Raw genomic sequence first — 12276 nt, forward strand, 5'->3', positions numbered from 1 at the left:
TGCCACATTGTTAAAAACCTCCTCAAATAACATCATGGCCTTGAGGATTTTTCCTCCCACGAGCAGGATTTGAACCCTCAACCTTCATCGCCAGAATTCAGGCAGCTTGAGCTAAAAGCTTCACTTTGCTGACTGCTACTAGGAGAAGTCTGTTAGCCCCGTGCGGGCACAGGCTGCTGGGTTTGGGGGAGAGGGGGAGGGTCGGCCCCAGGGCGCTCTCTCTCCCCATCTCCCTGCTACAGCTGTTGGAGCAGGGCCCCGGCGTTCCCGTCTGTGCTGCTGCAGCGTTCCCGTTCCCGTTCCCAGGGCGGCTGAGAGCCATTGAACCAAACTGTAACCCCTGTTTCTAACGTCAACCATGTCAAGCCAGGGGGTGCTGCAGCACCCCCATTCCAGCACCCATGTCCGTTACCATGCTGGCAGGTTGCCAGCGTTCCCGGAGTAACGATAACGAGGGAAGGGAAATGGTAACTTCTGACAGCTCACAGCTCAGCTAACCTAAATGGGGCAAAGAAAGGGCCCCTCCCTAGCCAGAGAGCAACTAGCAAAGGCCTGCTGGCAACCAGGGTGGGGCGGGGGATCTCAGAGAAAGGGGCACAAGAATAGTCTATAATGGGAAGCATTAGGCAGCGTAAATGTCGGGGTCCCTGCCAGCCCCCCCGTAACTGGAGACTGTCTTACCTTTGAGCCTGGCAACCGTTTGAGTCTTTGTTATTCCAGCTCCCTCTGCAGCACCGCACCGGGCAGGGGGCAGGCAGAAGCCTGCTTCTGAATTCCCGCTCTGGGCTTCGCTGGCCAGGCAGCTGATCCCAGCCCCAGCACAAGGCCGCGTGCAATCCATTGTGTGACCACAGCCCCCCGATTGCCCGGGCTCCCCTTACAGCCCGGCAGGACACGGCGCCCGCGCTCACTGCAAGACTTACCGGGCCAGGAGCTCGGGCGGTGGCAGGGTGAGGAGATGTGCGCTCGGAGTTACTCAGCCCCTTCCAGGAGCCCCAGGCTCCCAGCAGCCCCTCCAAGCGAGCTGGCCCCGGTGCAGCTTGAGGTGCGTTCGGCCCCAGCCCTGTGTTATCTGAGGGTTCCCCGTAGGGTGCGTGATGTGCTTTGGGGCATGGAGGGGGTCTCCAGGGGCTCTTTGGCTGCCTCTGTGGCAGAGGAGAGGCAGGGTCCCCACTCCTTCTCTGCGCAGGCCCAGCGCTGGCCTGCTTGCCCCAGGAACCAATTCAGCCAGGCCCTAGCGCGTCAGCGCACCGTGCTGAGCCCACCAGCGGAGGGGCAAACTGGTCCCCTGGGGCCTCCGTCCTGCCAGGGCAGCGGGAATAGCACAGCGAGCGGGCCGGCCCGGGTCCCGCTCCACCTGGCATGGGTCCCGCTCCGCCCGGCATGGGTCCCGCTCCACCCGGCGAGAGCAGCAATTCCCCTCGGGCCCCAGCAGACATCTTTCCCCGAACCGTCACAGTCCAGAGTGAGTCTCTTGCCCTTGGGACTCTGCAGCGAGGGGTGGCAAAGTCCCTGGGCTCGCATGGCGCGTCCTCCCCGCTGCAAGCAGGCCGAGCGCCTCACGCTCCCTCCCAGGGCCGAGCCCCCTCCCTAGCAAGACCCCTGGCTCTGAGCAGCCACCACCTCGGCTGGGCCTGAGGAGCTAACGAGCGCTCCCACGGGGGGGCCGGGAAGCTTCCTGTCCACCTGAACTGAGCTCAGCAGCCAAGCCAGGGTCCATCCAGGCCAGCTCCCACGCATCGACCCCCTGTGGGACCGGCCAGTTCTCGGTGCCAGCTGCACGCTCAGAGCAACGGAGGTACAGAGCTCAGGGCCTGGCTAGTTCACGCCGCTGATATCAAGGTGGCTGAGCTCAAAACCACTCCAGTCCCCACCTCTCCCAGCAGGGGGCGCTGTGGGGAGCGGGGCAGGAGCTGGCTGGGGGCGGAGCTCCCGGTTACTGCAGTCCCAGCCTCTCCCAGCAGGGGGCGCTGTGGAGAGCGGGGCAGGAGCTGGCTGGGGGCGGAGCTCCCGGTTACTGCAGTCCCAGCCTCTCCCAGCAGGGGGCGCTGTGGGGAGCGGGGCAGGAGCTGGCTGGGGGAGGGGGGAGCTCCCGGCTACTCCAGCAGCTTCGCGTGGCCGTGCAGGGACTCCCAGCAGCTGTGACTCACAGGAGCTCTGGTGCCAGAGGCTCTTTACCAATTACAATCAGACTGAATTGTATCACCTCCGACTTTATTGCCGAGCTCCCAGAACAGAGCAGGAGACGGGGCCTGGTGCCCCGCTGGGCTGGCCAGGGCGGAGATAGCGGGAGAGCCGCAGCGGGCACGTCTACGCAGCAGCTGGGCGCCAGCTCCCAGCCCCATCAGATACCACCTGACTCCTAGGCTGGGGAGCCGGAAATCTCCCCTGCTCTTTGTGGCACGAGTGCCGCTGGCACCAGTCGGGGACACGTGAGGCTCATGTCCTGCTGCAGCGTGGCCATGCCCAGCAGGGCCTGGCACCGGGGCAGGGCTAGCTCCCAGCACCGACATAGGTCTGGCTGCAGCAGAGCTAACGAAAGCAAGGGGCGGGGGGGGAGTTCTGGGCCTGCACCGGTACAGGCCACGGCAGCGCCGTAAAGTCAGACCCGTTCTCAGCTACTGAGATTTCTCACCCCTGGATGTACTTGAATAAACCCTCAATCATCTTCCCTGTGCTGGGCCCCTCCCATCTCTGCTGCCCCCTTCTGGGGCCCTGGGGTCTCTGCCCCACATCTGGGCTTCACTTAGCCCTTTGCTCACCGGCTGAGACACCAGGGCTCCTCCCCGACAGCCCCTCGGGGAGCGGGGACAGTCCAGGCTACACCGAGGAGCAGAGGCCACCCCAAGAACCGGGACCATTTGTCAGCTGATGAGCAGGGCAGGGCGGTGCCGCGGTCGCTCAGCCGAGCCGTGCAGCGCAGAGAAGGGGCTGCTCCGGGGCAGATCGTGGCCTCCCTCTATCGCTAGCGGGCCTGCCTGGTCCAAGCGCTGGGGGCAGGATGGCGTGTGCCCCCCCGCCATGCTCCTCAGGCCGGCCTGCTTTGAAATATCCCTGGCAGACGATCCCACAGCCGGATCCATCTCCCAGCCGCAGAGTCACTCCCGATATTCACCCTCATTCTTCCCATTCTGCTCCCTTGGGTACCCAAAACAAGCCGCCTCCCCCTCGGCGCACCAGGCAGCTGAGGGACGGACAGCGCTCCGGTCGGACTCTCTCCAACAGGCGCTGGGGCCAGGCCAACAGGAAGGACAAGCCTGTGATCCAAGCACTGGAGGCTCAGGAGAGCTGGGTTCTAATCCCGCCTCTGCTGCAGCCTCCTGTGTGACCTTCGGCAAGTCGCTTAGTGGTTCTGGGCCCTGGTGCCCCGATACCAGTGATGGGCCTGGCAGCAGAAACCTGGGAGAGTTCTGAAAGGTGGCCAACTTTGGCATCAACTTGCTGCTACCAGGCACTGGCCCAACCTAGCTCTGCCAGTGCCCCTCAATCCCAACCCGCAGCCCCCTATCTCAGCCCTGGGCTCCCCCACAGCTCTGCCGGTGCCCCTCAATCCTGACCTGCAGCCCCCTATTCCAGCCCTGGGCTCCCCCCCAGCTCTGACGGTGCCCCTCAATCCCAACCTGCAGCCCCCTATCCCAGCCCTGCCCCCCCCAGCTCTGCCGGTGTCCCTCAATCCCGACCCACAGCCCCCCGCTATCCCAGCCCTTGGGGTGTCCCCCCCAGCTCTGCCGGTGCCCCTCAATCCCGACCCGCAGCCCCCTATCCCAGCCCTTGGCTCCCCCCCCCAGCTCTGCCTGTGTCCCTCAATCCCGACCTACAGCCCCCTGCTATCCCAGCCCTTGGGGTGTCCCCCCCCAGCTCTGCTGGTGCCCCTCAATCCCGACCCGCAGAATCTGTTGGAGCTCTCAGGATGGGGCTACTGAACCAACCTGTCCAGCCGGCTGTTCCTGCCCCTCATAACACACACACACACACACACACACACCCCACTTTGTACCCATGGGCCACAGGCCATGCAGCTGTCTCCTAAGGACAGCGCCAGCGGGCAGCCAGCAGAGACTACAGCTCCCAGCATGCAGTGCCTTGTCTGGGCCGTATCGCATGCTGGAGCATGGCCTGCACCTGGGCATTAAAGCGGAGAGCGGCTGCGATTTGGTTCCGTCCGTGCCCATCAGGTGCAGCCACTGGGCTCCCAGCATGTTGCCCCAGCTGCCCACTGGGCATGGCTGGCAGACGGCCTGGAGGAGAGCAGACGGCAGCGTATGGGCGCTGTGGCGGGAGCAGGAGCAAGGCCAGCATCTCACTTTCCCGGCTCCGGGCTGCCCGCTTCCCCGGGCGTCCCCACCTGCGGTTTCTGTCTCTTCCTGCTGGGCCGGGGGCCAGGCACCTGGGGAAGGAAAGCGGCCGAGATCAGAGCAGCTCGTCTCACTGTCTGGGTCCTGTTGATGCAAGGGCAGCCCCCAGCAGAGAGGGCGGCTAGACTGATACGTGCCCAGGCCCCTGCTGGGACCAATGGGGCCAGGACTGGAAGCAAAGGGATCCGTTTAGGGCCATGAGGAACCCGGATGGCTAGCACCAGGCCTGGCCCCCACCCCTCCTCACACACATAACTGGCACAATGAAGACCCTGCTCAGTGCTGTTTGCAGATCTCGACCCATACAGAGGATAACCCGCTGTGCCATCCCTCGGGCCCCCCCGGTGCCAGGCGCCTGGCGCGCACACCCCTTACCTCCGGCGGACGTGCCCGTTTGCTGGCTGGGAAGAACTCGCCCAGCTTCTGCTGCCTCCCGCCCTCCCGGGGCGCTCGCTGCTTGGGCTGGGCCTCCTCGGGCTTGGGCTGGGCCTCCTGCCACCGCTGCAGCCGCCGGCACACCCGCAACTCGCTGGAAACAGAGCTCAGGTCAGCAGGGCCTGGAGGGGATCTGGACCGGGGGGCATCACAGCAAGAGGAACGGAAACCAAGTGGGGTTGGGGAGAAACCCCTAAGCGTCCTCTCCCCCCCCATGCCAGGATCTCAGCAGAAGCGGCTCAGCGCCAGGCCTGCCCCCAGAGCTCCCCACTACAGGGGGTCTGGCTTGAATGGGCTTCCCGAGCTCCGTGTCCATCGTCCCTCAGGGCGCTGCAGTAAATCTGTTCCATCGCCAAGGCCGTATCCAGCCTCTCCGGGGCTCTGAGAGTCACGCTGGGGCCGGGGACAGGGCTGGGGCCGGGCGAAACCGGCAATTCTTTGGCTGATGCACAGAGCAGGCCAGAGCCCAGCTCGGACCCAGACCAGGGGCTGGAGACGTGCGTGGGGTGCTCTGAGTGTCGATCCCAAAGGGGGAAGGGGAGTCTGCTGGTGCCACAGAGCGAGCTCCGTGTTGGTGTGAAAGGTGCCAGGCTGGGAACACTGGCGACGTGCCCCTCCTCCCCCCCTGGACGTCCCCCCCGTGGGCGGGAGAAAGGGGGTGAGTCTCCGAGGCCTATGCAGCTGCTGGCTTCAGTACTGAGGTTGCCAGCTGTGGGGTCAGATTGGGGGTAGTCACACCATGAACCGAGACCCCCCAAACTCATCACACACAGGACTCCACCCCGTTCTAGGCCATCCCGCCTGCTCCCCACCCAGACAGCACGACACTGACTTCATGTGCTTCTCATGGGCGAGGAACCGCACCAGCCCCTCTGGGTCGGGGTCGCGCCACTCCAGCGTTATCCGGCCCGGGTCGGCCACCTCCGGCTGCAGGAAGAGCCTGCGAGCTCCCTCCAGGTCCCAGTTGGCAGGCAGCGGGTGCTTCTGTAACAGCAGCAGCTTACAAACCAGCGGCACCCTGTGCCCCCAAAGGATCCCAAAGCACTTTGGAGCCCACGCCCAGGAACGGCTGTACCACGCTGCAATGCACCCACCTCTGGGGAGGGACCAGCGGCTGGTTACCAGTGCATAGCAACACCACAGGAGCGCAGGCCGGCAGGGGGTCACTGCTGCTCTCTTCCCCAAGGGGCGCAGGGTTCGTTCCCTCCAACCAGCCCTACTCCTTTGCCTACTTCCCGGGCATCCCCCTCTACCTGGCTCTCGCCGGCAGTCACACCCCTCCTGGCCCTTCCCACCGACAGCGCGGCTTTACAGCCCCCCCACCCCCCCTTCCCCTGCTAGGCCCCCCCATGCAGCACGCGGCTTGGCTGCTCATGCCCAGGCCCCGCCCCCGGTACCTGCGGGTCGATGTTCTGGAGAACATGCTCGATTGTCCCATGTTGCTGCAGCAGCTTGAGGGCCTTTTTGGGGCCCAGCCGCCAGATCTTCCCACAGTAGTCACAGCCCAGCAGGATGCACAGGTCCACGAACTGCCCCAGGACAGGCCCGGCCCGAGGAGAGGGAGCAGAAGACAGCCATCACCAGAGGGGTTAGCTGGGTGGCCACCTGCTCCGTCCCTGACCACCCCTCCCACATCCCGGTGAGGCTGGCAGAGCAGGGGCCAGCTCACGCCAAGGTCCCCATGTCTCAACCGAACCCTGACAAATACGTGGCTGGCACAGCCTGGCCCACCTGGGGGTTAGCATTGTTCAAACAGGTGTTAGCATTGGAAGACTGTGTTTAGCCTTTATGGAATGCTTGTGAGCTGCTGCCGGCATCGATCTCACGTATCACGTCTGTATCCCCTAGTGCAAGGGGACATCTGAGCGGTTGGATTGGGAGCTTCTGTGACCGTGTAACTCACCAGGCAGGAGAGCGACATTAACCAGTGTGAAGTGCTGGCTCCAGCGGGAGGTGTCACGTCCTGCCCCACAGGGAAGGCCCATCGACACCTGCTGTGCCCCCCATGAAGCTGAGTCATGCAAGTGGTTTCCTCCCATCAGCTGAGTTCACAGCTCAGAGCACATGGGGGGAGGGGGATAAAACCCCCAGACAGAGGGAAATGATTATACTCTGCTTGGGCTCTGGAGGGGCAGATTTCTAGGCAGAAGCAAGAGATCCCCAGTGCTCAGCCTGGGTCAGCCGTACAGGACGTATGGAGCTTGCATGTGATAGACGCATCTATTCCCTTTGGAAACTTGTGACTGTAACTCCGGTGTGTCTCTGTGATTCCCGGCTTCACCTCGTCAAGAACTCTCCTGTTTCCTTTCCCAGGTAATAAAGCTTTCGACAGCTTGTTCTGGGGCTGGCTACAAGCGTGGGCTTTGGTGTGAGAGCTAAAGCGCAGGGGCCCTGGGGTGAGGACGGGTCCTCTGGGACAGGGAGTAACCTGACTATTGCTGTATCCTTGGGGGAAGGGCCCAGCTATCTCACAGGTGGGGGGCCCACAGGGCCTGTCTGTGACTCCCGGGTTAGGCTGTGGTAGGGGCTGAGGAGCTCACACCTGGTAACTGGTTGGTGAAATCGAACACAGAACTCACAGCCAATGTGGGGCTGGTGCCGGGTTCCCAGCACTCACGCTCTGGAGTCACAGCAGGCAGCGTTACACTCCTCACCAGCACGCTCCCTCCCCGTCCCAGCATAGCCCCACCTGGTCAACATGCACCAGACCGACGGGCAGCCCAAGGGAACGACGAGACAATCCTGCTGGCCAGCATCGTCTCCCTGTTCCCTTGGGCTGCCTGTCGGGCTGTCTGCAGCCACCCGTTGTCTCCTATTCTCGGATTCCCAACTCTGGGCGAGGCCTGTCTCTGTTGTGTGTCCGGGCAGCAGCGAGTGCAGGGGGTCGTGCTGTCCACGGGGACCCCACAACGCCACCACAACACCACAAAATCCATCAATCCATCCCCACCTGCTCCTGAGTCATGCCCAGCTTCTGCAGAATGACAGGCAGGGAAAACTCTTCTACTTCACTGCAAGAGACAGAGGGCAGCATGAGGCTCGGGCACACTCCTGGGGCAGCCTCCCCCCGCCAAGCCCCCATTCCTGCGGCACCCCCCAGAGCCGCGCAGCCATCCCCTGCGGTGGGAGCGAGCTCACATGTCCAGTGCAGCACAAACCCAGAGCAGATCTCTTAGATTTAAATACGGCCAGTGAGAGAGAATCCACCACAGCCTTGGGATATTGCTCCAGGGGTTAATGGTTTTAAGCCTCACTGTTAAAAATCTGCCCCTTATTTCCAGTCTGAATTTGTCTAGTTTCAGCTTCCAGCCATTGGATCATGTTCGACTTTAGTCTGCTAGACTGACAAACCCGCTGTCAAATCTCTGTTCCCACGGAGGTACTTAGAGACTGGTCAAGTCACCCCTTCACCGGCTCTTCGTTAAGGGAAATAGATGGAGCTCCTGGAGTCTCTCACTACAAAATATGTTTTCTAATCCTTTAATCATTCTCATGGCTCTTCTCTGAACCCCTCCAATTTATCACCCTCCTTTTCGAATTGTGGCCCCAGAACTGGACCCAGGACTCCTGCAGCAGTCACACCAGGGCCACATACAGAGGTGAAATAACCTCTGCTCCTCGAGATTCCCATGTATACCTCCCAGGACTGCATTAGCCCTTTTGGCCACAGTGTCGCACTGGGAACTCATGTTCAGTTGGTTACCCACCCCCACCGCCAAACCTTTTTCAGAGTCTCTGCCTCCCAGGACAGAGTCCCCACCCAGCAAGTATGGCCAACACTCTTTGGTCCTAGATGTAGGTCTTTACATCTGGTCGTATTGTTGTTTGCTTGTGTCCAGCTCACCAAGCGATCCAGATTGCTCTGTGTCAATGACCAGCTCTGTTATTTCCCACTCCCGCAATCGTTTGTATCTGCAAACTTTGTCAGTGACGGTTTTATGTTTTCCTCCAAGTCATTGATAAAAATGTTCAATAGCGTAGAGCCAAGAACCGATCCCTGCGCGTCCTTACTACGAACACCTGCTCAGTGGGGATTCCCTGGCTTCCGTTACATTTTGAGACCGATCACTTGGCTAGTTTTTAATCTGTTCACTGTGTGCCACGTTCATTTTATATCGTTCTAGTTTCTTCATCAAAACGACATGCAGGACAAGGTCAAACGCCTTCCAGGAGTCGAAGTCTGTTACGCCAACGCTATCACCTTTATCAGCCGACTTGTCATCTCGTCAGAAAAGACACCGAGTGAGTTTGACAGGATCTATTTCCCCCAAACCCGTGTGGATGGGTGTTCGTTCTATCACCCTCCTTTCATTCTTTATTAACTGCGTCCCGTATCAGCCGCTCCATTACCTGGCCCAGGATCGATGTCAGCCTGACAGGCCTATAATTATCCTGGTCATCCCGTTTGCCCCTTTAAAGCACTGGCATATGAGCTTTATGCCAGTCTTCTGGAACTTCCCCGGGGTTCCCAAGTGCCAGCAGCTCCTGGACCCCCCCTCTCTCCTCTACCACATCCCCCAGCAGGGCTCAGGCCCGCCAAGGGCTCAGCGTGGCCAAGGCCCCTCCCCAGCCCCCGGCCACTCACCAGTTGTTCTTGGAGCTCAGGTGGCGGATCAGGCGGAGGCTCCCGAAAGGCAGCGCGTCCATGTCCTCCGTGGCCGTGCACCAAACCTTGCCAGACTTCACCAGAGCCGCGCAGGTGGCTTCTGCCTCAGCCGGAGCCTGCGCACAGGTACAGAGAGCGGCTCTGCTAGCATCCCCATGGGGACAGCGGCCGAATGGGACCTGCCAGGGGCACACGGCCCCTCCTCCCCCTTCCCTGCTCAGACCAGCTTTCACTGCTTCCTTTAAATCACAGCAACTGGTTTGCGTCTGTCAAGGGTCCGTGTCGCTCCCGACAGCACTTTGTGTAGGCCCTAGATAAACAACCCCCGTCTCCACCAGCGATACCCTGCGGCTCTGTGACACTCAGCCATGGACCCTCCGGCCAGCAGAGCCACCCGGGCCGGCCCTGCAGAGCAAGAAACTGCAACCAAAGCAACCGGCTTCGCCCAAGCACAGGGGCCTCCCCCCTTCTCCTGGGGAGCCCAGACAGCTGCCCCAGTGACCCACGGGCCGCCCCTTTGCCACAGGACCCGACCCCATGCTGTCCCACTCCGTGTTACCTGCACATATGGCACACCCAGGTAGCTCAGCAGGGTCTCGCAATCCTGCTTCAGGGGCCGCGGCAGGTTTTCAGCCCGGCGGGACTCTGTAACCAGCAGAGGAACGTGGGTCAGGGGTTCCTGCTGTGGCAGGGACCCCCGGGACTAGTTACAGTGCCCCCTGCTGCTGCAAACAGGCGCTGCATGTCCAAACCGGACCCCAGGCCTGAACAGCGAAGGCCCTGAAACTAGGCCTGCCACCCGGATAGGGGCCACTGACTACCACTGCCGGAGAAGGTAATGCTGGCCCTGCCCGGCCCAGGGAGCTCTCTGCGGGGCAGGGGCAGGGGAGGGCCCGGTTGGGGCAGGGCAGATGAGGCGAGCCAAGGACCCCGGCTGCTTTGCAATGCGGCACAGCAGAATCCCACAGGCTTGGGCATTTACCTGCAGCGTCTCTCCTAGCCCCGGCAGCCTCCGCCCGCCTGGCCAACTGCAAGGAAAGGAATCTGTTAAAGGATCTGCACGCAGAGACGTCCTATCGCCTTCTCACCTCGGGCCCTGCAGCGTCCCCCGCTGCCTGGGACAGAACATCTGCATAGCTCCCCCAGCCCCTGTCCCAATTCCTGCAGCGCCCCCTGCTGGTGGGGACAGAGAATGATCAGCCGTGCATCCCCACCCCCGCCCTGCCCCCGTTGCCGCACATTCTGTCCCCTCTGCTGTGTTCAGGGATCGCAAGAGCTCTGCTTTACCATACTGCGCCGGGGGCCACTCCCGCATGTAAGTGACCTAACAACAAGCTCCCCGCCTGGACACTCTATCCGGGAAGCTCAACCTTTAAAGGCACAGCCCACCCCACCCCCTGCGCCATTAACAAACATCCCAGCACGTCTCTGATACCAACCAGTGGCTGTTTGAGGTCAGGGGGCTGCCCGTCAAACACAAACACCGGTTTGATGCCATTTTCCAGGAGATGCAGCGTCCGGTAAAACAGCCCCTGCAAGTGACTGAGACAAAAAGCCTGCGGCTTGCCACCATGGCCCATGCGCCACGCGGGACGGAGAGCCCGGCAGCGGGAGCCGCTCCGACAGAGCGAGGGAAGCCCATGTGTAGTCACACACCCGCACGGGTGCAGGCCCGGAACGGTAAGGCTGCCTCCCAGCTTCCACGTGAGGGTGTCAGCACCCTTATCCCCACGCACGGAGGCACAGGCAGGGGACGGGGGCTGCCCAAAGCCACCCAGCAAGTCCATGGCAGGGCTGAGGGCAGGCCCCAGGGGCTCTTGGCTCTGAATCCTGCACACCTAATGGCCATTGAACTGTCCTCCGCTGGGCCCCCGGCAATTAGGGTGACCAGACAGCAAGTGTGAAAAATCGGGACAGGGGGCGGGGGGTAACAGGATCCTATATAAGAAAAAGACCCAAAAATCAGGACTGTCCCTATAAAATCGGGACATCTGGTCACCCTACCGGCAATGCACGTCACCATGTGAGCACCGCAAGGCGACCCCACTGGCCAGGCTGGGTGTGCGACACCGCACAGCTGGGGCTGCCTAGGGGCTCTGGGAGCAGGGAGCAGCCCTGGGGAAGCCGGGCACTGCTGGGGTACAGGCCACTCACCTGATGTTCTCCCCGTTGCGGTTGAAGAGCTTCGGCATGGCCGTGCGGAACTGGTAAATGGCAATGGACGCGTCCAGGGCTATGACACGGTCTGGGAAGCCAGAGGAACAGCCGGGTTATTCCCCCAGGAACAGGCATAACCCCCCCCACACACACACACACACATCCGGTCCCAAAGGGCTGGCTGCTCTGGAACTGCCTGCCTGGGGACTCTCACGCCGCCTCTTCCATGCCACCCCCCAGGGCTGCTTCCCCATTCACCCCCCTCCCAATTTCCTGGCGTGTCCCCAGCCGCTACCCCCACCATTCCCAGGCGATCTCAGCCTCTGCCACCCTCCTCTGCGCTCCGAATCCCCATCTGCCCCCAGGCCCCTGCCCGCTTGTTCTGTCCCCTCCCGCCGGGGGGCAGCAGGAGGAGCCGTGCCCCAGGCTGGGGAAGAGCTGAGGGGCGCTCACCTCGATACTGTCGCAGAGGGAATGAGCTCACGGCCTCCGCAGCCTCCTCCTTAATCACATCTGCCAACCTGGCGATGCCCATGGGCACGATCCGGGAATCTCTCCAGGGGCTGGGCACAGATGGGGAGTGCCCCGGGGGCTGGGCACAGAAGAGGGGTGCACAGATGGGGAGTGTCCCAGGGAAGCGGGCACAGAAGAGGGGGTACTGGGGTGCACAGATGGGGAGTGTCCCAGGGAAGCGGGCACAGAAGAGGGGGTACTGGGGTGCAC

At 62.2% G+C, this 12276-nt stretch overlaps 1 protein-coding gene across 1 annotated transcript; it reads right to left on the reverse strand.

Moving 5' to 3' along the window:
- Positions 1 to 3838: 3838 nt before the first annotated feature.
- On the reverse strand, positions 3839 to 12210 carry LOC112125442 (flap endonuclease 1-like). The gene is made up of 11 exons (XM_029913443.1): positions 12007 to 12210; positions 11551 to 11641; positions 10836 to 10938; positions 10379 to 10424; positions 9956 to 10041; positions 9376 to 9512; positions 7741 to 7801; positions 6188 to 6319; positions 5623 to 5774; positions 4731 to 4884; positions 3839 to 4387 (listed from the first exon to the last, which is right to left on the reverse strand). Exons 1-11 carry the CDS (start codon positions 12086 to 12088, stop codon positions 4301 to 4303), a joined length of 1131 nt encoding a protein of 376 aa, XP_029769303.1. The 5' UTR covers positions 12089 to 12210; the 3' UTR covers positions 3839 to 4300.
- Positions 12211 to 12276: the final 66 nt, after the last annotated feature.

The sequence above is a fragment of the Terrapene carolina genome, unplaced genomic scaffold (genome assembly GCF_002925995.2).
Source record: "Terrapene carolina triunguis isolate 2854851 unplaced genomic scaffold, T_m_triunguis-2.0 Scaffold58, whole genome shotgun sequence".
NCBI classification, from domain to species: domain Eukaryota; kingdom Metazoa; phylum Chordata; order Testudines; family Emydidae; genus Terrapene; species Terrapene triunguis.

Excerpts from the sequence above, each read along its gene's own strand:
- LOC112125442 (XM_029913443.1), bottom strand. The coding sequence starts at position 12,088 with ATGGGCATCGCCAGGTTGGCAGATGTGATTAAGGAGGAGGCTGCGGAG. Across the intron at positions 10,425-10,835 it reads CTGACCTCAAACAGCCACTG|TTGGCCAGGCGGGCGGAGGC; the intron begins GTTGGTATCAGA and ends CTTTCCTTGCAG. Across the intron at positions 10,042-10,378 it reads GGCTAGGAGAGACGCTGCAG|AGTCCCGCCGGGCTGAAAAC; the intron begins GTAAATGCCCAA and ends TGCTGGTTACAG.